Genomic DNA, 27503 nt, shown 5'->3' with positions numbered 1-27503 from the left:
ATCGGCATTTGATCAGCGCTGGCAGTCAATTGCTGCAACTGGTGACCGGTGTGTTCTAGGTGGACGGTAGTCCCCCTGTCAGAACATAGCTCAGTAGGAAGATGTTACTACAGCCCGCTGGGTTGAACGAGAAAAAACTGATAGCGTGTACCTATGTGTCTAGGTTGATTCACACACTATAACACACTATAACACTGAGATTGACCATGCAGATAGTGTCAGTTCTGGATGGCATTCCTGCTGGCTGTGTCTTGTACTTTTTTTAAAATTAATTGAAACATCACAGCCTGACATATAATTAATTTCTATGCAATGCAGTTCAGGCACCCAGATAAACAGAGCTGCAGTACAGGATGGAAAAATGCTGACATGCTGCAGATTTCTGTACTCCACCACAGTTCAAAAGACTGCTTTTAAGTATGAACGGGGTACATAGAAAGTAATTATCTTATAGTTTATATCCAATCCAAGGTCGTCAACAAGGTAATCCATTCTAGCTGAGCAGGGCAGACAAACAGGTAGCTTGATCAGGTATTATACATGCTATTACAAGCATGAGACTACAGGCTTGGCTGGTTTAAATCAGGTTCAGTAGCGGAACTATCAGGGTCGCAGCGGTCGCGCTTGCGACCGGGCCCTGGAGTTCCGCCACCTGAGGGGGGCCCGCCAGCCCCCCGTTCTCTTACCGCGGTCGCGGCGTGAGGGGGCCCATCCATCCGCCTGAGTGTTCTGGGCTGGCTAGTGGCTACTACGTACGAGTCCGCCCTCCACGATCGTTGTGCGCGAGGGGGGGGGGAGGTGTCTACAGCGTCCGCCGGTTGCTAAGAGGTCGAGGAGGCTGGCTGGGCAGTTTTCTGTAAAGCAATCTTCTGCAGCCTGCACCGCCCTCAGCCCTGCCGATCCTCCAATAAACACTCAGGAGGCTGATGCAGTGAGGCAGGGGTGGACACTGAAAGAAAGTCAGCTGACCAGCTGACACCAATAGAGTGCAGGGGGAGGAGGAGTTCTCCCCTCTGCGAAGAAACCACACACTGCCTGCTAGAAGCGTGCATGCCTGGCTGGAGTGGAGTTGCTGAGTGAGGGGGAATCGTCTGACTCTGACCGACTCCACTGCTATGTAAGTAAACTTTCCTTGAAGAATTTTGATCCCAAACTCTACCCTTGCTGGCTTTCTGCCTCTTAATGATCCCATGCCTGGCACAGAACAGATCTCATCCCTATCTACAACAGAGGTGTTGGGGGGGTGTAGGGATGAGATCTGCGGGGGGATGGGATCAGTAAGACAGAGGTGGTGGTGGGGGAGGATGACACCACATCCCACCCCTCCTCCACACCATCGCCCCCACTGATACCTCTCCACCATCGCCACTTTACCACCGCCATTGATCCCACCCCCCTCCCAACCATCACCCCCCCTCCCAACCATAACCTCCCCTCACCACCGCCATTGATCCCACCCCCCTCCCAACCATCGCCCCTTCACCACCGCCATTGATCCCAACCATCACCCCCCCTCACCACCGCCATTGATCCCCCCCCCTCCCAACCATCACCCCCCCCTCACCACCGCCATTTATCCCACCCCCCTCCCAACCATCACCCCCCCTCACCACCGCCTCTGATCCCACCCCCTCACCATCGCCGCCACTAATCTCACCCCCCCTTCACCACCATCCCCACCTCTGATCCCAGCCCCGTCCCCACCACCGCGGCCACTGATCCCACCCCCCTTCCCACCATTGCCGCCACTGATCCCACCCCCCTTTCCACCATTGCCGCCACTGATCCCAGCCCCCTCCCCACCATCACCGGAGGGGAGGGCCCTTCATGATTTCTTGCACCGGGGCCCTGAGAAATCTAGTTACGTCTCTGATCAGGTTTGGTGTCCACCCAGGGACTGGCCACATGAATAACCTTGCAGGTGGACAGACGGACAAGGAGAATGCCAAAACCAGGATGCTGGAATGAGGAGCAGGAGTGCTAGATACTCCTGACACCCTGTTATACTGTGTCGATGTTCTTGTTTTGTCTTTGAGTGATACCTTGTTGGACCATTGGGCTGACTACCAGTTCCGGCTCTTGTGTCTGAGCTACCAGTTCTAGTACTGCTACCAGTAATGAATCTGAGCTAGATAACCTACAGAAAACCATATAAAGAAACCATTTTATTTTATGGATGTCTAAACTATTTTTATTTCCTTGCTTAAAAAAACATTGTGCAGTGCATATGTTACATAGAAAATATGAAAAAGGTGGAAATGGTGTTCAATGATATGGTAGGCTCACCCATATCTTCCAAGGTGTCTCTAGATCCATAAAGCGCTTCTAGAGCTGGCCATTTACCAGTAGAATTTCATTAAAAAATATTTTTTTTTTGACTCTGTGTTCGATTTTTAAATAGTTAATGCTGTCAAATCGATGATTGTCTTAAATCGAAGGAGTAGAATGGAGAATGTCATATTCTCTGTGGAAATTTCATTAATTCCAAAACTAAGTGTTAAAAGCAAATTTAATTATGAAGCACTTCAGCAAGTCTCTGATGGCATTATAGAATGTACTGACAAAATTTTTCGAATGAACGTTTATACAAAAAAAAAACAATGTATGGCAAGCTTAAAGCTAAATTCCAGGTATGTTTTGCCCAGCTACACAGTAACCATGGAGCGGGTGATTGCTCAGCATGGGTTCCATTGAGAGAATCAAAAATCAAAAAGTGTACCGCGCTATGGATAAATATAAATACTATACCTAGATGCAGCTGTTCAAAAATGGTGATAACCAAATTTCTAACGTGCAGTGCCAAATACCAGCGCAAAAAGGTATACAATAATCAATATTAGATAAATAACAAATAGAATAAATATCACTCATTAAATGAATATTAACCACTTCCCGCCCGCCCTATTACAAAATGACGGCGGGAATGTGGTTGTGTTATCCTGACCGGACGTCATATGACGGCGGCAGGATAACACAGCTCTGGGCGCCCCCCGGGGGCGCGCAGAGCGGCGATCGGTGATGCGAGGTGTCAGTCTGACACCCTGCACCTCCGATCTCGGTAAAGAGCCTCTGACGGAGGCTCTTTACCATGTGATCAGCCGTGTCCAATCACGGCTGGTCACATAGTAAAACAGGAACAGCCGTTGATCGGCTTTCCTTAGTTCGTGCCTGACAGGCACGAGTAAAGGAGCGCCGATCGGCGGCTCCCCTGACAGGGGGGGGGGTCGGCACTGGTAATCAGATCATTGATTACCAGTGCAGACCCTCGGGGGGGGGGATGCCACTAGAACCACCAGGGATGCCCACTATGACCCCAGGGATGCCCACTATGACCCCAGGGATGCCCACTATGGCCACCAGGGATGGCAATCAGGGCTCAGGGAGCCCCCCATTGCCCTCCCCATCAGTGATGCCCACCAGTGTCCTCCCTATCAGTGCTGCCCACAAGTGCCCATCATTGCCATCCTTTAGTGTCGCCCACCAGTGCCCATTATTGCCCACCAGTGCCGCCTATCAGTGCCCATTAGTGCCCATCAGTGCCGCCCGTCAGTGGCGATCAGTGCCGCCCATCAGTGCCCATCAGTGCCCACCAGTGCTGCCTATCAGTGCCCATTAGTGCCCGTCAGTGCCACCTATCAGTGCCCATCAGTGCCGCCTATCAGTGCCCATCAATGCCGCCTATCAGTGCCCAGCAGTGCCGCCTATCAGTGCCCACCAATGCTGCATATCAGTGCTACCTATCAGTGCCACATATCAGTGCCTATCAGTGCCGCCTATCAGTGCCGTCTATCAGTGCCGCCTATCAGTGCCACCCCATCAGTGCCACCCCATCAGTGCCACCCCATCAGTGCCACCCCATCATTGCCTCCTCATCAGTGCCTGTCAGTGCAGTCTCATCAGTGCTCATCGGTGCAGGAAAAAACGTATTTATTTACAAAATTGTATAACATAAACAAAAAAACTTTTTTTTTTTTTCAAACTTTTCTGTCTTTTTTTATTTGTTTAGCAAAAAGTAAAAATCGCACCAGTGATCAAATACCACCAAAAGAAAGCTCTATTTGTGGGGGGAAAATGATATAAATTTGGTGTAAGTACAGTGTTGCATGACCGCGCAATTGCCATTCAAAATGCAACAGCGCTAAAAGGGGAAAATTGGCCTGGGCGGGAAGGGAGGGAAGTGCCCTGTATTAAAGTGGTTAAAGTGCAACATGCAATACATGTACATAACATGTGCAGATAAAAATTGGTGATATCCCCCTCCGGGGTTAAAATATTGAGAATGAACAAGTGTCAGTCCAATATGTAGTGAAAGTCCAAATAAATATATATAAATATTGAAAGTTCCACAGAAGTCCCAAAAAAGTGCTTATGTGCCAAAATCACAGTGCAAAAGCATGCCTTCAATCCGGTGCAGTGAAAGAAGTCACAATCCTCCCCCTCTGGATGTTCAACTTACCGGACTAAAATGACCCCTAAGCCATATAGCCTAAAAGGTCAATAAGGCTTGTGTCCCAGTAAGGAACTTGGTGGAGATATCCTTGGGGGTATGGTATCTGTGACTCTCTGTATTTCTCAGTGTTCCGATGTACATAGATGGAGAAAAGAGACCCCACAATAGTGTAACTCTGATATAACTTTTAATATTATAAAGTAAAAGGTTACACTCACATTTCTTGGTTCAAGTTAAGGCAGATAGAATAATTAGGTGAGTCTAGAGATGTTCCTGGCCGTGGAGAACGCTCGGGATGGTTCCTTTGGTCACACCGGAGCCGAGAGGCAGGGAATGGAACTGTGGCTGGATGGAAGAGCAATGAAGAGAGAGAGAATGCCTTTTATTTTTTGCAATAAATACAAGGTGTTTTCTGATTGGATGAGATGGAAAGGATGATGTCACCACTCCACCCCTCAACCTTGTCCAGTCAGAGACTGCTTTGTATTTACAGTCCCTTACATATGAACATTCAACCGGCGAACTGTCAAAGATACAAACATGTGTTCAAATGTCCAATCCTATAAAGCTGGGTACACACACTGAACGAATAAAAACTGACAGATCGCTGCACCAACACAAGCAATGTTGCTGCAGCGGTCTACCCCACTGTGCCTTTGTGCTCTGACAGAAGGACTCCCCCCACCAAAACAAACTGATCAGCACTCGCAGCCATTGATCTTTGTTGGTCTTATAAACAAATTGGACTGGAACGGAACTCGTTTCTTAGTAGTGGACTCACTGTATTGAGAAAATGCAAGGCATGCTCTAAATGGTGTCTCTTTCCCGAAAGTGACCCCCGTGTTCATTATGCAGCAGGGCATCCCTACAAACAACATCAAAAGTTGCTGAGGACTACATATGCCTTGTTAGCCACTGTCTGAAGACAGTTGTATATAGGCATATAAGATGTAGTGCTGGGCAAAATATTAAAGTATAAAGGCATTTTTTTTTTTAGGTTTAGATAGAGAGAGTTTAGAACATCTGTTGTATTGCAACACCAACTAATCTTAATAGAGAAACTGGAATCAGTAGCGCAATCACATTATGGTCATATAAACATATACTGTAGTATAACTTATAAACACAATGGCCCATAAGCAAGTAATTGCACACAGGAGAGTGTAATGTAGAGGAAACAGTCTATCACAAAAGTGCCATCACAAAACAGAGTCCATATCTGGATCAATTCCAAATTCAAGGTGAGGGAGAAAAAGTCCAAAAGTCCCACTTGTGCAGTTCTATAAAAAGGGAACACCTTCTAAGCCTCCACCAGAGTGCTGGTCAACCCAAGGAAATTGGACACTCACCAGAGATATCTGCCCCCCCCCCCCCACTCTCATGTACAGGGCTTGCTCGCTTATTAAAATGGCTCTTTATTCCAGGTCAGACAAATCCTCTGCATTCAAAATACGTCCTTCCCAACAGAATACACATCCTCCTTCTCCTCGGTACCACACCGTCATCCACATGGGCATATGTAAATAGAATAACAACCCCAATAGTGTGATACCGTTTATAAATAAAATCAGTCTTTATTTAGATTTTACAAAGTGTGCACTCACAAAACACATGCTTGATTAAAGCCCATCAAATCAAGTACATCAATCACATCAGACTGGATGACTCCCGCAACCATCCCGGGTACTCAAGACCTCTCCACGCTAAAGGAGTAAACCGCAGGGATATCCGTTCGTCAACACAATGTACTTCCGGTTGCCGTATGGTCACGCCCTGACATGTTTCGTCATTTCCGACTTTCTCAAAGGGGAATGACCATACGGCCCGTCAAACCGGTTTTTAAAGCCACTGATGGCGGAAGCCGCCCACAACACAGCCGCCGCTTAAGCAGCTCTAATGATGGTAATCAACAATCGGATGCTAGGCAACACCCACCACTGCTGTGTCACATTAGTATTGTGAGAACTAACATTATAACACACAGTTAGTATCCACTGCAGCCTAACTTGATAGTGACTAGCATCGATTCGCTCAATCTCCACGTATTATTGTAGAAGCAGAGCTGAACCGAAGCATACGCAGTAGACACTAATAATATATATATATATATAAAGTGGCCACCTATTTAATGTGCACAGAAAAATCCCCACACATGCACAATATACCGCCAATCTTTTACTCGACAGTATGTGTAATAAATGTCATATATTACAATATGCATCCGATAATTGATAAACCATCTCACTCGTAATATATGTAGTGAAACCTCCAAGTTATAAGCATAATTATCCAAACATTTGACTAATAGTGAAAATAAAAATTAGCACTAAAACATATTCTGGTCAAATACTCAAAACCAGAGACAATCATGTCTCAATTTTTCCATGTATAAAAAAAAACATATCCATACAACTCCTTCAATTAAAATGCAGCCATGAAGAAGATAATATAAAAAATAAAATTAAATAAAAGGCAAATAATGCATACCCTGAAAAGCGAACCACTTTGTGAATCGCTCTTCATACTACTTTTAGTTGAAAACTCCATAAGGGATCACTAGAAACACCCTTTCAAATATGGGAAAGTGATCCCTATAGCCCACCAATGGTTCCCCTCATCAGTGAGCCCCTCAATAAATTGCTCTTCGCACATAGTGAATTTATATATATATATATATATATATATATATATATATAGAGCAAGGACTATGTTGCAATAAAACAACCAAATAGGGGAAAGCTGGTAGATGAAGAGTTTTTAACCAAACCTTAAATGGATACCCTGAAAAGGGATCCCCTCAATAAATCGCTCTTCACCAAACATAACCAAGGACCCCTTCTTTGGTTAAAAGAAAAAGGATAAATCGCAACTGAAACAAAGTACTTATCCCAATCAGTCGCCATTCAGAGGGAATCTATTGGTCAGAGATAAGATTAAAAGCGAACGACTTTGTGAATCTCTCTTCATACTGTAAATAAGGGTAAAAGGGAAAACACTAGTGTTAATCGAAAAACTACATAAGAGATCACTAGAAAAAACCCTTTCAATATGGGGAAGTGATCTCTATAGCCCACCAATGGTTTTCCCCATCAGAAAGCCCCTCCATAAATTGATTTTCACACAAATTAAATTTGAAGGTATATATATATATATATATATATATATATATATATATATATATATATATATATATATATATATATATATATATATATATATATAAGTAGAGCAGGGACTATATTGCATTAAAAACAACCATATAGGGGAAAGCTGGTAGATGAAGAGCTTTTAACCAAACCTTAAATGGATACCCTGAAAAGGGATCCACTCAATAAATCTCTCTTCACCAAACGAAACCAGCGACCCTTTTTCTTTGTTAAAAGAAAAAAGGTATAACTCAACTGAAACAAAGTAATTATCCCAATCAGTCGCCATTCAGAAGGAATCTATTGGTCAGAGATGAAACAATTTAGGTCCAACTCTATGTTTAGACCACTCGGATCCAAAGCATGAGTCAGAAAAATCCATCTTGTTTCATACTTTGATAATTCTCTGATCCAATTGGCCCCCCTCCAAGAGGGGGTAACCCTTTAGACGCCCCAAAAATGTAGCCCCCTAGGATCACGTTGGTGAAACCTCCTGAAATGATCCGAGACACTGTGGTCTCTAAATCCTTTCAGGATGTTGGAAATATGTTCACCAACTCTCTTTTTGAGGATCCATTTAGTTCGACTGATATAGATTAGATTACAAGGACACATCAATGCGTACACCACATGAGTGGTGTTGCATGTTATAAGGTTTTTAATTTTAAAGGTCTTCCCTATTGAGGGCACAGTAAATTGCATTCGTTTTTTAATGTTTGTTCTTGCAAAAAAACATGCTCGACACCTCCCACAGGCGTGAAAACCCTTTCGTCCAGGGAAAAAGGACACGTCAGGGGGGACTAGAATTTTCTTTACCACCCTATCGCCAAAGTTTGGCGCTTTACGGTAAATGAAGGGTGGAACATTTAGGCAACACAGGCCCCAGAGTCCTATCCATCTGAAGGATATACCAATGTTTTTTAAAAATCTCCTCTACTCGTTTGTAATCAGCAGAGAAGTCGGAAAGGAAACTCCATTCGATTTTATCATTTTGTGACCTAACCTTATCCACAAGGCATTGAGATCTAGGTATTTCTAGAATATCATGTATTTCCTTATCAAGGACCGCCTCTTTATACCCCTTTTGCATAAACCTATCCTTGATAATCTAAGATTGGGCAAGATAATCGCAATCATAAGAACAATTGCGTCTCACTCGCATGAACTGCCCTCGGGGTATGTTCCGCAACCAAAAGGTAACTGTTCCTGTCAGTTGGTTTAAAATATACTTTTCTGGCAAACCTCAATTCCTGTCTGAAAATAGACACGTCCAGAAATTGAATAATTTCCTTATCCCAGCTGAACTCCAATCTGATGTTATTTCAATTGGAGTTCAGGTGGGACATAAACAAGAGGAGCTCAGCATCAGTGCCCTCCCAGATAAACAGGATGTCATCTATAAATCTTCTATAATAGATTAACTCCAGCCTATCTTGGTTAAATACAAATTTGTCTTCCCATTCTGCCATGAAGATGTTGGCTAAACTGGGGGCGAATTTACCGCCCATAGCCACACCCATCTTCTGGCTGTAAAAGGAGTTTTGATACCAAAAATAATTATGGGATAGACAAAAGTCTAATGACCTTTGTATAAACCTTTTCCGGGCAAATGGGATTTCATCTCTTTTGCCACATCATCCAATGAAACTAAAAGATCTTTTGTGTCTTTTAGGAACGCCTTAGTGTTTGTCACACTCGGCTGGAGGAATTGGTCCAGGTATTGACCCAACCGGGCAGTCATAGATCCAATACCATTCACAATTGGACGTGCAGGTGGACAATTCACATCTTTGTGAATTTTCGGGAGTGTGTAGATCGTAGGAATTCTACAAGCACTGGGGGTTAAAAAATGTTTTCTCTTTTTTGGTCAAAACGTGTGTTTGGAAACCATAATCGACCAAAGATTTAAATTCAGATTCTCAACCCTTTGTCAGGTCACCTGGCAATTTGATATATGTCGTGGTATCACCCAACATATCCGATAATTGCTGATGGTAAAACGATTTGTCTAAGATGACCACTCCCCCTCCCTTGTCAGCAGGTCTTATAATAATTTCTTTCCTTTTTTCAAGGGATTCAATGCCCTCCATAATGTGTCTATTGTGACCTTGAAATGTATTCTGAGGTTCTATTTTTTCAAGATCCTCCAGTACAAGGTTTTTGAATACTTCAATACAGTGATTATTTCTAACAGGGGGATTGAAAATTGACTTTTCAGGCCACTATTAATCATCCCCCCTGGACCACTGTTACTGATTGAAGTAATTGGATTGTTAAGGAAGTACTTTTTGAGCTTGAGCTTCCTTATATACTTATGGGCATCAATGTAAAAATTAAATTTGTTTAAGGCAAGTCTTGGTGCACATTTGAGGCCCTGATTCAGGATGTTCAACTATTTTTTGTCCAACTCAACGTTATAAATTCCCTGGTTTAGTGCTCCCTCCTTCGTTTTCTTGTACTGGACTCTACGTCCCGCTCTGACACCAACATAAAAATGCATATTAATGCTAAAGGAAAGGCCTTCAAAAAATACAAGACTGAGGGGTCATTGGCAGGCTGGCAGCATTCAAGCATTACAAAGAGTGTAATAAGAAATGTAAAGACGAAATCAGGGCGGCTAATATAGAACACAAGAGACATATAGCGGAAGAGAGTAAAAAGAACCCCAAGAAATTCTTTAAGTATATAAACAGTAAGAAAGCGAGGCCAGAACACATTGGCCACATAAAAGACGATAAGGGAGTTTTGGCCACAGAGGACAGGGAAAAGGCGGTAGTGTTAAATAATTTCTTCTCTCCAGTCTTCACAAAAGAATTGGGGGGGGGGGGGGGCTACACTAACCCAGCTTGTAAGGCCAAACTAAACAACACACCTCAGGAAATACTGCCATGGCTAACAGAAGATAGACTTAGAACTAAATTAGAGAAACTTAACATAAATAAATCACCGGGACCGGATGGCTTGCACCTGAGGGTTCTTAAAGAGCTCAGCCAGGTGATTGCCAGACCATTATTCTTGATCTTTAAGGATAGTTTACAGACGGGTATGGTGCCAGCTGATTGGAAAAAAGCCAACGTGGTACCAATATTTAAAAAGGGGCCGAGATATATCCCGGGTAACTATAGGCCGGTCAGCCTAACATCAGTAGTCTGCAAGATTTTGGAGGGGATGTTAAGGGACCACATACAAGACTTTAGTAATGAAAATGGTATTATTAGTAGTAATCAGCATGGATTCATGAAAAATCATTCTTGCCAAACCAATCTATTAACCTTCTATGATGAAGTGAGCTGCCACCTAGATAAAGGTAAGCCTGTGGATGTGGTGTACCTGGACTTCGCAAAGGCCTTTGACACCGTTCCCCACAAACGCTTACTGTTCAAACTAAGGAAGGTAGGTATGGATCATAAGGTGAGTACCTGGATAGAGAACTGGCTCCAGGGGAGGTTGCAAAGGGTGGTGATTAATGGGGAGTACTCAGATTGGCGGGTGTGGAAAGCGGGTCCCCCAGGGTTCTGTCCTGGGGCCAATCCTGTTTAATTTATTCATAAATGATCTAGAGGAGGGGATATCGAGTAAAATCTCAGTATTTGCGGATGATACTAAACTAAGCATGCCAATATCTTCTGGGCAGGATGTGGAAACCTTACAAGCGGACCTGAACAAAATTATGGGGTGGGCAACTACATGGCAGATGAGGTTTAATGTTGAAAAATGTAAAATAATGCACCTGGTTGCCAGAAACCAGAAAGCAAGGTACTCGGTACTCACTAGGGGGGACTTGGGGGTACTGGTAGACAACAGGCTTGGCAGTGGCATGCAATGCCAAGCCGCTGCAAGCAAAGCCAACAGAATACTGGGATGTATAAAAAAGGGGATTCACTCCAGAAATAAAGGGATTATTCTCCCACTCTACAAGACCCTGGTCTGGCCACATCTGGAGTATGCTGTCCAGTTCTGGGCACCGGTCCTCAGGAAGGATGTGCTGGAACTGGAGAAAGTCCAGAGAAGGGCAACAAAAATAATTAGGGGAATGGAGGGCATCAGCTATGAGGAAAGACTACAAGCACTGAACTTATTCTCCCTGGAGAAGAGACGATTGAGGGGGGATATGATATCAATGTACAAATATTGTACTGGCAACCCTAGCATATGGAAAAACCTATTCAGAGAAAGGAAATACAATAAGACACATGGCCAATCACTAAAACTAGAGGAAAGGCGGTTTAACCTTAAAATATGCAGGGGGTTCTTCACTGTGAGAGCATTAAGGATGTGGAATTCTCTTCCGCAAACCGTGGTATCAGCAGGGAGCATTGATTGTTTCAAAAAGCTATTAGATGGGCACCTTAAAGACCACAACATAGAGGGGTATACAATGTACGGTTAACAGCAAACACACACACACATCATAGGTTGAACTGGATGGACTGGTGTCTTTTTTCAACCTCACTAACTATGTAACTATGTAACTATGTGACACCTCTCCTTGTCTTACATCTTCTCCTACATTTCTTCTTTCCCCTTGTTGTTTGAATTGATAGGGTCGATGACGTCCTCGACCCCTTCCCCTCTCTGACTGTAACTGCCAGACTCCTCATAGTTGGCCAGGGGTTGATAATAATTGGAGTGGGTAAAGTTAGTAGGTTGGTTCCTATTGGTAGAAGACTGGCCTCTGCCCCTAAAATTGCCACGTGCTCTCCCACCATTTGAACCCCTTGTAGCACCTCTATGAGGGGGACCCATCCATTCATGTGTTCCATGGTCATAGTGTTGTCTCAAATCTGGAGTCCTACTGATGTGTTCCACCTGATTGGGTGGTGATCTCCTAGGTGTCTGAAGTTGAAGGGGTCTTTTGGGAGTATTAGGAAGATCTTTTTGCAAAGGTTTCACATTATTATCTGAATTTGACCTCGTGTTAGATGATATGTCAGTGCTAGTTTGCCAAGCAAACACCTGCTGATTCCTAAAATCACTCATGTCCCTATTATACTTGTTAACTTTTTTCTTTTGTGTGTCTTTGTAAATTTTATCTAGTTTCTATTTTGTATGCTCGTTAAAGTCCTTCAACTCTGGGGGCTCTGAAAAATCACTTAACTTGGTTTGTAAATCCCGGAGTTGAAGGACTTTAACGAGCATACAAAAAAGAAACTAGTAAGGTTCAGTTGTACAAAAAAGAGTTGAACATCCTAACTCAGGGCCTCAAATGTGCACCAAGACGTGCATTAAACAAAATTAATGTTTACATTGATGCCCATAAGTATATAAGGAAGCTCAACCTCAAAAAGTACTTCCTTAACAATCCAATTACTTCAATCAGTAACAGTGGTCAAGGGGGGATGATTAATAGTGGACTGAAAAACAAGTCAGTTTTCAATCCCCCTGTTAGAAATAATCACTGTATTGAAGTATTTAAAAACCTTGTACTGGAGGATCTTGAAAAATTAGAACCTCAGAATACATTTCAAGGTCACAATAGACACATTATGGAGGGCATTGAATCCCTTGAAAAGAGGAAAGAAATTATTATAAGACCTGCTGATAAGGGAGGGGGGGTGGTCATCTTAGACAAATCGTTTTACCATCAACAATTATCGAATATGTTGGGTGATACCACGACATATATTAAATTGCCAGGTGACCCGAGAAAGGGTTTTGAATCTGAATTAAAATCTTTGGTCGATTATGGTTTCAAAACAAACGTTTTGACCAAAAAAGAGAAAAAAATGTTAACCCCCCAGTGCTTGTAGAATTCCTACGATCTACACACTCCCGAAAATTCACAAAGATGTGAATTGTCCACCTGCACGTCCAATTGTGAATGGTATTGGATCGGTGACGGCCCGGTTGGGCCAATACCTGGGCCAATTCCTCCAGCCGAGTGTGACAAACACTAAGGCGTTCCTAAAAGACACGAAAGATCTTTTCGTTTCATTGGATGATGTGTTGTTGAGTGGGGACTCGCCGGCCTTTCTAGTAACGGCCGACGTGTCCTCACTCTACACCATCATCCAACATGATGATGCGTTGCTGGCCCTGAATTGGTCTTTAAGCAAAAGAGATGAGATCCCATTTGCCCAGAAAAGTGTATACAAAAGTCATTAGACTTTTGTCTATCCCATAATTATTTTTGGTATCAAAACTCCTTTTACAGCCAGAAGGTGGGTGTGGCTATGGGCGCTAAATTTGCCCCCCGTTTAGCCAACATCTTCATAGCAGAATGGGAAGACAAATTTGTGTTTAACCAAGATAGGCGGGAGTTAATCTATTATAGAAGATTTATAGATGACATCCTGTTTATCGGGGAGGGCAGTGAGGCTGATCTCCTCTTGTTTATGTCCCACCTGAACTCCAATCGGAATAACATCAGATTGGAGTTCAGCTGGGATAAGGAAATTATTCAATTTCTGGACGTGTCTATTTTCAGACAGGAGTTGAGGTTTGCCACAATAGTATATTTTAAACCAACTGACAGGAACAGTTACCTGTCTATAAGAAGTGGCCATCACCCTGTTTGGTTGCGGAACATCCCACGAGAGCAGTTCATGCGAGTAAGACGCAATTGTTCTTATGATTGCGATTATCTTGCCCAATCTCAGATTATCAAGGATAGGTTTATGCAAAAGGGGTATAAAGATCCTTGATAAGGTCCTTGATAAGGAAATACATGATATTCTAGAAATACCTAGATCTCAATGCCTTGTGGATAAGGTTAGGCCACAAAATAATAAAATCGAATGGAGTTTCCTATCCGACTTCTCTGCTGATTACAAACGAGTAGAGGAGATTTTTGAAAAACATTGGTATATCCTTCAGATGGATAGGACTCTGGGGCCTGTCTTGCCGAATGTTCCACCCTTCATTTACCGTAAAGCGCCAAACTTTGGCGATAGGGTGGTAAAGAAGATTCTAGACCCCCCTGACGTGTCCTTTTTCCCTGGACGAAAGGGTTTTCATGCCTGTGGGAGGTGTCGAGCATGTTTTTTTGCAAGAACAAATATTAAAAAACTAATGGAATTTACTGTGCCCTCAATAGGGAAGACCTTTAAAATGAAAAACCTTATAACATGCAACACCACTCATGTGGTGTACGCATTGATGTGTCCTTGTAATCTAATCTATATCGGTTGAACTAAATGGACCCTCAAAAAGAGAGTTGGTGAACATATTTCCAAAATCCTGAAAGGATTTAGATACCACAGTGTCTTGGATCATTTCAGGAGGTTTCACTAACGTGATCCTAGGGGGCTACATTTTTGGGGCATCAAAAGGGTTACCCCCTCTTGGAGGGGGGCCAATTGGATCAGAGAATTATCAAAGTGTGAAACAAGATGGATTTGTCTGACTCATGCTTCGGATCCAAGTGGTCTAAACATAGAGATGGACCTAAATTGATTCATCTCTGACCAATAGATTCCCTCTGAATGGCGACTGATTGGGATAATTACTTTGTTTCAGTTGAGTTATACCTTTTTTCTTTTAACAAAAAAAAAAGGGTCGCTGGTTTCGTTTGGTGAAGAGAGTTTTATTGAGTGGATCCCTTTTTCAGGGTATCCATTTAAGGTTTGGTTAAAAGCTCTTCATCTACCAGCTTTCCCCTATTTGGTTGTTTTTAATGCAATATAGTCCTTTCTCTACATATATATATATCTTTAAATTTACTTTGTGCGAAAATCGATTTATGGAGGGGCTTTCTGATGAGAGAAACCATTGGTGGGCTATAGAGATCACTTCCCCATATTTGAAAGGGTTTTTTCTAGTGATCCCTTATGTAGTTTTTCGATTAACCCTAGTGTTTTCCCTTTTCCCATTATTTACAGTATGAAGAGCGATTCACAAAGTCGTTCGCTTTTCATCTTATCTCTGACCAATAGATTCCCTCTGAATGGTGACTGATAAGGATAAGTACTTTGTTTCAGTTGCGATATATACTTTTTCTTTTAACCAAAGAAGGGGTCCTTGGTTATGTTTGGTGAAGAGCGATTTATTGAGGAGATCCCTTTTCAGGGTATCCATTTAAGGTTTGGTTAAAAGCTCTTCATCTACCAGCTTTCCCCTATTTGGTTGTTTTATTGCAACATAGTCCTTGCTCTATATATATATATATATATATATATATATATATACATATATATCTAAATTCACTTTGTGCAAAGAGCAATTTATTGAGGGGCTCCCTGATGAGGGGAACCATTGGTGGGCTATAGGGATCACTTTCCCATATTTGAAAGGGTGTTTCTAGTGATCCCTTATGGAGTTTTCCACCAAAACCAGTGTTTTCCCTTTTCCCAACATTTACAGTATGAAGAGCGATTCACAAAGTGGTTCGTTTTTCAGGGTATGCATTATTTGCCTTTTAATTAATTTTATTTTTTATATTATCTTCTTCATGGCTGCATTTTAATTGAAGGAGTTGTATGGATATGTTTTTTTTATACATGGAAAAATTGAGACATGATTGTCTCTGGTTTTGAGTATTTGACCAGAATATGTTTTAGTGCTAATTTTTATTTTCACTATTAGTCAAATGTTTGGATAATTATGCTTATAACTTGGAGGTTTCACTACATATATTACGAGTGAGATGGTTTATCAATTATCGGATGCATATTGTAATATATGACATTTATTGCACATACTGTCGAGAAAAAGATTGGCGGTATATTGTGCATGTGTGGGGATTTTTCCTGTGCACATTAAATAGGTGGCCACTTTATATATATATATTATTAGTGTCTACTGCGTATGCTTCGGTTCAGCTCTGCTTCTACAATAATATGTGGAGATTGAGCGAATCGATGCTAGTCACTATCAAGTTAGGCTGCAGTGGATACTAACTGTGTGTTATAATGTTAGTTCTCACAATAATAATGTGACACAGCAGTGGTGGGTGTTGCCTAGCATCCGATTGTTGATTACCATCATTAGAGCTGCTTAAGCGGCGGCTGTGTTGTGGGCGGCTTCCGCCATCAGTGGCTTTAAAAAACGGTTTGCCGGGCCGTATGGTCATTCCCCTTTGAGAAAGTCGGAAATGACGAAACATGTCAGGGCGTGACCATACGGCAACCGGAAGTGCATTGTGGTGACGAACGGACATCCCTGCGGTTTACTCCTTCAGCATGGAGAGGTCGTCGTGAGTACCCGGGATGGTTGCAGGAGTCATCCAGTCTGATGTGATTGATGTACTTGATTTGATGGGCTTTAATCAAGCATGTGTTTTGTGAGTGCACACTTTGTAAAATCTAAATAAACGGTATCACACTAGTTGGGGTGTTATTCTATTTACCTAATCCCATGTGGATGATGGTGTGGTACCGAGGAGAAGGAGGATGTGTATTCTGTTGGGAAGGACGTATTTTGAATGCAGAGGATTTGTCTGACCTGAAATAAAGAGCCATTTTAATAAGCGAGCAAGCCCTGTCCATGAGAGTGGGGGGGGGGGGGGCAGATATCTCTGGTGAGTGTCCAATTCCCTTGGGGTGACCAGCACTCTGGTGGAGGCTTAGAAGGTGTTCCCTTTTTATAGAACTGCACAAGTGGGACTTTTGGACTTTTTCTCCCTCACCTTGAATTTGTAGTTGATCCAGATATGGACTGTTTTGTGATGGCACTTTTGTGATAGACTGTTTCCTCTACATTACACTCTCCTGTGTGCAATTACTTGCTTATGGGCCATTGTATTTAAAAGTTATACTATATGTTTATATGGGATAAAAAGCGAGGACCAATGCGCTACCTGAAAGGGGTCTGACTCAAGAACCAATGAATGGTGTAAATATGAACAAAAGTATCAATGTGCAAATCCGCAGTGATGAAAAATGAAACAACTATATTCCAATACAGTCAGAAAAAGCAGCCAATTCTATTCATTGTCCCCACTGTGAAGTAGTACTATATAAATAAATAAAAATCGGCGCTAATTCATGTATAATTCCTGTTCCAAAAGGTTTTACCCACGATCTTAATATAAAACTGATGAGCTAAAATATATGTGTAGTGATAAAAAAAATCTGTGTTCTAAAAATGGTACAGATGGATAAATCCGTACAGCTGGATGATTTTCAAAAGTGAATGAAGTAAATCTTCTAATCTGTAAATCAAATATAGAGGAAGTATATGAAAAAAAGTTGCCTCTAATATACTGATGTGAGTGAACGGTACAGATGGACAAATATGCACAAACCTGTACAAGATGAATCAATGGCGAATGTTGTGCATCAAAAGTGTTTAAAACATAATAAAAGTGTAGATATGTGAATCCAAAAATATAATGTATAAAAGATGGCGCAGATGGATACAATGGTACAGATGGATAAGAAGGTACAGATGGAAGAATATAAAAAGATATAAATATATATAAAAAATTCTTCTCATTAAAATCCAAGATGATAGGTAAGAAAACTACATAAACGTGCACGTGATATGCCAGAACCAGTGATATAGTGCAACGATAGCAGCATAAAAAAAAAAATGTATAAATATAACACTAAAAATAGTCCATATGGTGAATAAATGGTGACTCCCAATAATAAAGTGACTTGAGCAAGTAAAATACAATAAATATATCAGGTGACTTCCTTGTGCAAACAAGCAGATAAGTGCAGAACGTGTTGCCTGATGCGTCGCACGACCGCGCAATTGTCCGTTAAAATCACGCAGTGCCGAATCACAAAATACAGGAAGGGGGTAAAATCTTCCGGGGCTTAAGTGGTTAAAGAGGAACTCTGGTAAACTAACTAACGGTATACTAACGTCTTCGGTAAGTATGTACATTTACTAAACACCTCCTAAATGGAGTGATATTGATTTCTTCCCTCTACATCTTGCTGTTTAGACTCCAGACATGAGGTTCTGTGAGGTTCAGATGTGTCAGTAGACAGAGACAGGGTCCATAGAAACAATAAAATGTGTCAGTCTTTGGAGTAAAGCAGTCATATCATATGGGGGAGTTCAGGAGACCAGGAAAAAGGAACACAGGTAGGAACATTTTTACAGGTAGACAGTGGCTGCTGCTACTGGTAGAAAACAGGTTTATGTTATTTTGACTGGAGCTATAGAATAATTTGTATTGATTTATTTACCTTTGCAGGTGTAGCGGTGTCAGGAGAGATAGCAATCTGGACAGTAGAAGGTGATACACCGACTCTACCCTGCACATATTCTGTTACTGATGATGGAAGAGTCTCCATGTGCTGGGGAAGAGGTGAATGTAAATCTACATTTTATCTGTATTGTGATAATGTTATCATCAAGACTGATGGCAGCAACGTGACTGAGAAGAACTCTAATAGATACCAATTACTTGGAAACATAGAGCAAGGGAATGTGTCACTGACCATCACTAATGTGACTAAGAAAGATGAAGGAATATATTGCTGCAGATTGGAGATCCCTGGACCGTTCAATGACAAGATGAACACTTACAATGTGAAGGTTCAGGAAAGTAAGTACAATGCTTCTATAAATAACTAACCAATGAAAACAAATCTGTCCAACATCAACTCCAACTAATCTGTTGTGAAATCTGTAGACAACGCCGGAGCAATTGACATTATCTTTGTATGCCTTTAACTTGTATTAAGAACTCAATTCAGCTACTTGAAACAAACCTGTCCATTGCCTGTACACTACTGGTCCATAGCACCCAACAGTCCCTCTTTTGATACCAAATGCCTTTTTCATTCTTCATTGTTTGTCTTTTTGGTCTAATATACAGTATATACCCCAATAAAACATATAACATTGTAAACTGCCAAACATGTTACACTACACTAAACCTTTCATGTGAGTCAGGAAGAAGAGCTTACACTCAATTCCTGAAAGAGTAATTAAGAACGAAAAACTAAACTTGATATACTGCTGCTTACCAGTCCTTAGATTTGGTGACATTGGTTTTCTTTTTCCCTTTATTTACACCTGATGATTCTGCCAGTGACACAGTTCCTGCATGAGAGTGACAACTCTTCATCACTGTACTGTATTTATGCAATAGCAGGGTTGTCACCCTCAGACAGGAAGTGTTTCAGGATTACAGAGCACATTCTCTCTCCCCCTCTTTATAAAATAAGAAAGATATTTTGTAGTCCACAGTGAGCAAAATAATTTATTAGCAAAAGATTTCTGTCAGGATCAACAGATATTTTTTTGCGCTGAAACAAATACCAGGAAACAACTTTAATGGTTTATTTAACAGATCAACAGGGAGAAAATAGAAGTTCATTAGCAGGGATTAATTGCTGTTACTAGAAGCCAGCTGAGCATTACAACAATTTTTCACAGGTCAATAATGTATGTAAATTGGCTCTAGAATCACAGTATAGAATCATACAAATTAAATGTGATAGTGTGCACACATAACCACTTGCAAATATTTGGATAAGTGAACGTGTATAACTATTCCAAAAAAGTGATAGGAGTGAAATAAAACATAATGGGAGTGAGGTAAAACACAATGTGCACAATCTACTAATTGATTAGTAGTGAGCTGAAAATTCCAAAATACAGAAGACCAAACAATAAGTGCACAAATATGATTAAATATAAAATAGTCCAAAAAAATCCCTTAATAGGTACAAAAATTATAGAGTATAATTATGGTGTATACATTCCTCCTGTGCAAAACGTGAAACAAAGTCCAAAAAAAAGTCTTTTATAGGTGCACAATAATCATTCCTCCTGTGTAAGGTGAATTCCAGATCAAAAAAACAGGTGGAGCATCAAACACAAGGCTGCGAGTGCAATGGCCGCTCACCTCACTGCGGTTAAAATATTGCTTTAAGATAAGGTCCACTCTTCCTCGGTGTTGGTAATGGTATGTTTGTAATGGATGATAATGGCTCCTATATGGTCACTTCCCCAGTGTAGGTAGATCCATGGCAGCTCATAGATAAATGATAATAAAGGGCTCCATAGTGAAGTACGTAAAATAGAAGTAGCTTTAATAATAGAAAACTTACATCACAGTATAGATATGTAGACAGATCAGTAGGCAGGAAAGAGACCAGCAGTGTCTCCAAACAGCGTCCGTCTTTATTTCCTGTACTTCCAGTTTTGGCCAAAAACTGTAAGTGACATCACCCAGCCCCTCCTGACACATTGCATCACCAATAGCGTGACTTTATCAAGGGTAATGAACCAGGGTGACATGCCGGGACTTAAGTAGCGGGCAGTTTACATAGAAACCGATCATACGAGCAAATAGCTTACCATTAACCCTTCAAAGGTAACGGACCAATGATATTAAATGGGATTAAGTATGAAAACACTAAATATTAATAGCAAGACATCTACACAATCATAATAATAGTATGGGTTGGGGCATAAAATACCATGAATAAGACTAAAACACCCATAATGTAAAATACTTTCATAAATAGCAGTAAACAATCCATGGCTAAAAATCTAAGATTAAAAATCAGTAGCTAAAGAATCAATATAATAAACAAAGGTTATCCACTACAATTGAATCAGATGGGATCCCAGATAAAGGGCTGTGAAACCATGAGAAGTAAAATGACTGATAAATTGCATCTAGTCCGATAGCTATCCAATCAAATCAGCATGGATGTGAGCTGAAAGCTAACTGATATAAGAGCATTACTGACAAATCTAGAGAAAGTAGTAATAAAATAAAGATCCCAAATGTAGGATGGACAAGGCTGATAAAAACATAATAATAATAAACTCCATATATAATAAAGATGAAATACTAATATAAAGTGACCACCATACGTTCAATAATCAGAAATAAAACAATTAAGGTAAAATTCATTGTTTAACCCTAAAGGTGAGAGAGTCTGCATTTCAAAGATCCATCGAGATTCAGCTTGGCTCAGAGTAGTAATTTTATTACTACCCCTCCAATGTGGTTTATACTTCTCGATACCACAATACAATAAGGAGGATGGGTCTTTTTGATGACATTCTGCAAAGTGTTTCGAAACACTATGTTTTGGATATCCCTTCTGAATATTCTGGACATGCTCCCTTAAGCGTTTCCATAATGGCCGTTTTCTTCTTCCTATATTTTGGAAATGACAGGAACATTCCCACATATATACATATATCCCCTTTGTTCTACACGATGTGAAGTCCTTGATTTTATATTTTTTTCCTGTTGTAGTGGAACTAAATTCTTCTTTTTTGCTTTTTGTAAATTTAGTGCATTTGCAAGCAAAACAGTTTTTACACGGATAGAAACCTTTTCCTTCAAAGAAGCTGACAGATTTTTTTGAGGGTTGATCTTAATATGGGTCCCCTCCTATATGCGAATCTTTGAGTTTTAGGAAGTATTTGGGTGAGGGATCTATCTGCCATCAGGACCTTCCAGTTTTTTTTTATAATGTTCTCCATTTTTTTGTGTTGAATGCTGTAATCAAGAATAATTTTCAGCTCCTGTTGCTGTTGTCCTTTAGGGATGTTAATCAGCCATGGTTTATGGTGGCAACTATTTAAAGGGAGGAAACTATTTTTGTCCACTCGTTTAAAGTATGTTTTGGTTTTCAATTTTCCTTGTTCATGCAAGATTTCCAGGTCTAAAAAAATTATCTATTCTCTACTTATTTCCCGGGATAGGGAGATGTTCTTCTCATTTGTATTTAATGTTTGACCAAACTTGATCAGATCATCTTCATCTCCTGCCCATATAACAATAATGTCATCAATAAATCTTTTATATAAAAGTAGCTGGCTGGGTTTGTTTTCATATACAGTTGTTTCTTCCCATTCTGACATGAATAAATTAGCTATGCTTGGGAAAAATTTAGCCCCCATAGCAATTCCTTTAATTTGTTGGTAGTAATCATTCTGGTAAAAACAAATAGTTGTGTTCTAAACTATATTTTAGACATTTCTGTAGTTATTTCCTCTGGGGACACTTTAAAACACTCATCTCCCTTAGTGCCCACCTAATGGCTGATAAAACTTCATGGTGATCAATGATTGTATAGAGGCTAGATACATCCGCAGTTGCTAGGTAAACAATCTCCGAATCCACCTTAACACCCTCCAGTAACTGGATAAGATGTTTAGTATCCTCTAGGTAGGACCTAGTCTTTTGTACTACGGGTTGCAAAAACCAGTCTAAATACTCACCTAATCTTGATCCAACCGAATTAATCCCGTTGACAATGTTTCTCCCTGGTGGGTTTTGTTTATCCTTGTGAATTTTCGGTAGAAGGTATACAACTGGAATTCGGCACGTACTTGGCACAAGATACTTTGAATCTTCATCATTTAAAACGTTTTTATTTTTTCCTATTTTTTTATTTTTATTTTTTCCTGTATCAGCTTCTCCAATTCTTTTTTAAATGTCAGTGTAGGGTTCCTAGGTAACTTCATATAAGTGGAGGAGTCATTCAACTGATTCGACATTTCATTGCTATAAGCTTCTTTGGAGAGTACTACAATAGACCCCCCCCTTTGTCCGCCGGTCCAATCACTATATTTTTTCTTTGTTCCAAGGATTTTATGCCATCTCTAATTTCTTTATGATTCCAAGTGTTTCTAATTTCTTTTGAACCTCACTATGGTTGTCATTCATTGGTGTCCGATTAAATAAAGATTTGTTTCTAAGGGGGACGTGTGAGTACATATTCACTGATGGTCCATTACTCAATCTTTCTCCTGGTTTGGTTAGCATATATTTTTTAATATTCTATTTCCATGTGAATTTTAAAATGTCCACATGTGTCAAACTTATTTCGATTTTTTAATGGAGCAAATTTCAAGCCTTTATTCAATACTTAAATTTCTGGTTCAATTAATGTTACACCGCTCAAATTGAAGATGCCACTTCTTATTATTCTCTATTTCTTTTGTTTTTTTTTTTTGTTTTTTGAAAATTCTTTTTATTATTTTTGAAAAAGAAAAAACACATACAAAAACAGAGCCGATGGGCATACCCTGGCTCAAAACAATACAAAAGGAACAAACATAACAAGTAAATTCCTAAGAAAACAAGAACAAACCCCGAACAAGGCTGCAATCGTATTCGACATAAAGTCATGCTTCACCTGTGAGAGATAGTGTATGGAGGAAAAACCCGATCACCGTGGGGCTCCACAGGGGACAAGGAAAACCGACCGGTCCCACTCTCCCAATCAAAAAAAGAAAAAGAAAAGAGCAGATATCAGGGCTGCGGAGCCACAGCATCCTGACAGTCACTGTGATTGGCAGTTTCCTTTGCCTCCAACCAAATATTCCAGACCTTCATAAATTTCTGAGGGCAACCCCTGGTTTTATAGGCCTCTTTGTAGAGAGGGGTAGCAGAGTTCACCAAGGCCTTCCACAAGGAAAGGGTGGGTGCATCGGGCCTCCGCCATCTAAGAACCACCAGTTTCCTGGCGTAGAACAACAAGAGACCCAGTAGAGTGCGGGTCGCCACAGAATGGGCCAGATCATTTACAAGTCCCAGGATACAAAATTCAAGTTTGAGAGGCACATGGATGGTGGTCACCCGATCCACAAAGTCCAAAACCTCGGTCCAGTATACGTGGGGGCACTCGCACCGCAGCGCCAGCAAGTCGCAGGAGTACCAGGGAAGGCTCTACCCAGTCTAGTTGGTGTCAAGTGAAACCTATGCAGAATTTTAAACTGCACTAGGCGGTCCCTGGTGTCCACGAGGTGTCGGAAGGGGTAATCCCAGACATCCTCCCAATCCTCTGTGTCTAGTTCTGGAGCCTCCGCCACCCAGAAGGCCTGCAGAGCCTCCAGACCAGAATGTACACTGGTGAGCAGGGTAATAAAGATGGTAGAAAGAGGTTTTTTCAGTGTTTCATCCCGAAGGATTGTTTCTAAATCCGCCAGGGTGAAATCACTGGGGGAGTTGCCGAATTGCTTGTGAAATGCATGGTGAAGCTGCAAATAGCGGAAAAAATGTGAATTAGGTAAAGAGAACTTGGCCTTCAGTTGAACAAATGTCAGAAGCGTCTCTCCCTGACAAATGTGGGACAGGTAGAGGATTCCCCTGGTGGCCCACACAGAGAGATCTGGAATGGAGAAAAACCCAGACAACTCCTGATTCTTCCATAATGGGGAGTTCGGGGAGCGACGGCCGGAGCCCGTCCTAACATACGGAGACTTCAGTGCCCATGCCCTGATCACCGTCCCCATAGAAACAGTGAGTGGGTACAGGGCCTTTACTCCACGAAACAGTAGGCTACGCAGTGCCTCGTAGGAGCCAACCAGGGCCACCTCAAGAGCCACCGCAGTATTGGACGTGTCAGAGGTCAACCAATTGTGCACGTGGATCAAAAGTCCCGCTATGCAGTAATTAAAAAAATCAGGACACGCCAAACCCCCCCCCCCCCCCCCGTCCAGGGCCGCTGTAGTACAGATAGTCTGATCCTAGGAGGGCGAGAGCCCCACAGGAATGTAAGAATGTGGGAGTTAAACTGTCTAAATACAGTCTTGGGTATCCAAATTGGGGAGTGGCGCAGCACAGAAAAGGGGGGGAAGCAGTTTAATTTTGACTAGGTTGATCCTACCAATTAAAGTTAGGGGAATATTCGCCCAGGATCGTAGTTTAGCTCTAAATTTCTGTAGAAGGGGAAACAGGTTCAGATCACAAAAATCCCGTATGTCAGGGGAAATAACTATGCCCAGGTATTTAATCTTATCTGTCCAGCATAATGGCATAGAGAGGTCCACCTGTAGTCGGGCACCCTCATCCACTGGAAGGATAAGCTACTTATCCCAGTTCACCCTAAGGCCAGACAGTTCAGTGAAAGTGGTAAGCAGGTCCAAGGCCGACCGGAGCGACCCGGAGGAAAAGAACAATATCATTGGCGTACAGCGCCAATTTTTCCTCCAGGGATCCTACCCGAATCCCCCCGATCCCCCCGGAGCCAAGGACAGCCGCCGCCAGGGGCTCCACCATCAGAGAGAACAAGGTCGGCGACAGCGGGCACCCCTGACGAGTGCCCCGAGCAATTGGAAAGGGACTAGACAGCCTGCCACCCAACTAAATCTGAGCCCGTGGTTGGCCATAGAGGATGGAGACCCAGTTAAGAAAAATTGGGCAAAAGCCACAGGCCTCCAGCACCGCCGCCATGTAGAACCATGCAACAGAATGGAATGCTTTTTCTAGATCGTGCGCCACCATCACACGGGCCCCCTGAGCCTCCGCTGGAGCTTGTAAATGAATAAACACTGTACGAATATTTATGTCTGTGGACTTACCCGGCATAAAGCCGGTTTGGTCAATATTGATCAAAAAGGGAAGTACTTTCATCAGCCTGGTAGCAAGCATCTTGGTAAGTATTTTCAAGTCATAATTGAGAAGGGAGATGGGTCTGTGGGCCGAGCACAAGGTAGGGTCCTTTCCAGGCTTCTGAATCTGAACTATATGTGCCTGAAACATGGAGTCAGGCAGAGTTCCCAACTCTAGGCAAGAGGCATAGATTTTCAAGAGCCTGGGTGCCAAGTCAGAAATGTACCTCTTGTACCAGTCCCCCGGCAGGCCGGCAGGATCAGGGGTCTTCGGGGGGAGGGAGCGGATGGCCAGCTCAACCTCCTCTAATGTAAAATCAGCCTCCAAGAGGGCAACGTCCTCTGGTGAGAGAGCAGGCAATGATATTTCCCTGAGAGACCCCAGGTCCCGTCCGTCCGGCACAGGGGGACCTGCACCATACAATCGTTCATAGTAGTTTCGAAATTCTAGAAGAATCTCGGTGGGGTCCCTGAGGAGACCCCCTTGCTCAGACTGTAGAACAGGGACAATGGTCTGAAGCCTAGAGTCAGCCACTAAATTAGCCAGCAGCCTACCATTTTTGTCACCTGACTCAGCCTCAGTGGCGGAGGAGACATGCAGATGTAGGGCTCTCTTAGTCTGGGCCAGGGAGGAGTATGCCCCAGGAGAAGGGTCCGAGGTGAACACCACCTCGGCCTCTGCCACAGCCGTCTCCAGGGCCACCCTCTCCACAGCGCACTCCACCCTGGCGGATTTAATGGCGGAAATATAGTCACCACGTACAGTGGCTTTGAAAGCGTCCCACCGTACCAGTGCCGATGAGGTGAGGTCATTAAGGTCCCAGTATTGAGCAATCTTGCCGGTCATCCACTCCATCACCCGCTGGTTCTGCAACCGCCCAACCGCCAACTGCCCCGCCCCCCCGGTCCCCCAACCACAGCAGGACTTCCAGCAGTGAGTGATCAGAGAGACCGGCGGGCAGATAGTTAGCTGAAAGGTCACATGGAAGGGACGAGGGGGAGCAGAATGCTAGATCAATCCGGGAGCCAGAGCGATGAGAAGAGGAGACATGTGAATAGAACCGCGTCTGTGGGTGCTTCCACCGCAACAGCTCCATGAGCTGTAGGGTCGAGGCCCAGGTCCGCAGCTCCAGACTAGACTGCCGGTTCTGATTCGAGGTATCCAATTCACCATCCAGAATGTTGTTAAAGTCACTGGCCACAAAGATCCGCTTGGGAAGCGGTCATATGTGTGGTACAGGACAGCACTAGAGAAGGGCGGAGGCACATATACATTCACAAAAATAAACATGCGACCCTCAATTTCCAAGGCCAGGATGACAAATTGTCCCTTAGGATCTGTGATGATCAGCTCAACATGAGAGGGCAGAGCCCTATGTACCAGAACTGAGACTCCCCTGGCATAGGAGGAGTAGGTGGCGTGGAAGGATTGACCCACCCAGCGCCTCCGAAGGGCCAAGACTGCACTTCCCATCAGATGAGTTTCCTGGAGGAAAATAATGTGCGGTTTAGAGGACTGAAGGTATTTAAATAAGAGTGCACGTTTAAATTTATTATTCAGGCCTCACACATTCCAAGAAACCACTTTAATTTGGTCTAGCATAGTTCAAGGGAAAGTCGCAGGACAGGAGACTGGGGAGTAAAGGGAGGAGAGCCCCAGGGCTAGGCAGGGAACCAACCACGCCACCCCTCAGACT

At 42.4% G+C, this 27503-nt stretch overlaps 1 protein-coding gene across 1 annotated transcript in view; it reads left to right on the top strand.

Moving 5' to 3' along the window:
- LOC309554633 (uncharacterized protein) overlaps nucleotides 1-27503 on the top strand; it is a 104387-nt gene that overhangs the window by 1213 nt on the left and 75671 nt on the right. Inside the window, exon 2 of the mRNA XM_082256351.1 lies at nucleotides 18686-19039. Within this exon, the coding sequence (XP_082112477.1) occupies nucleotides 18686-19039 (354 nt within the window). The remainder of the gene's footprint in view (nucleotides 1-18685; nucleotides 19040-27503) is intronic.

This window comes from Pelophylax lessonae (assembly GCF_965119305.1).
Source record: "Pelophylax lessonae genome assembly, chromosome: 4".
Taxonomy (NCBI): domain Eukaryota; kingdom Metazoa; phylum Chordata; class Amphibia; order Anura; family Ranidae; genus Pelophylax; species Pelophylax lessonae.
Note: the sequence above shows the minus strand (reverse complement) of the source record. Positions and strands in the feature narration are given on the sequence as shown.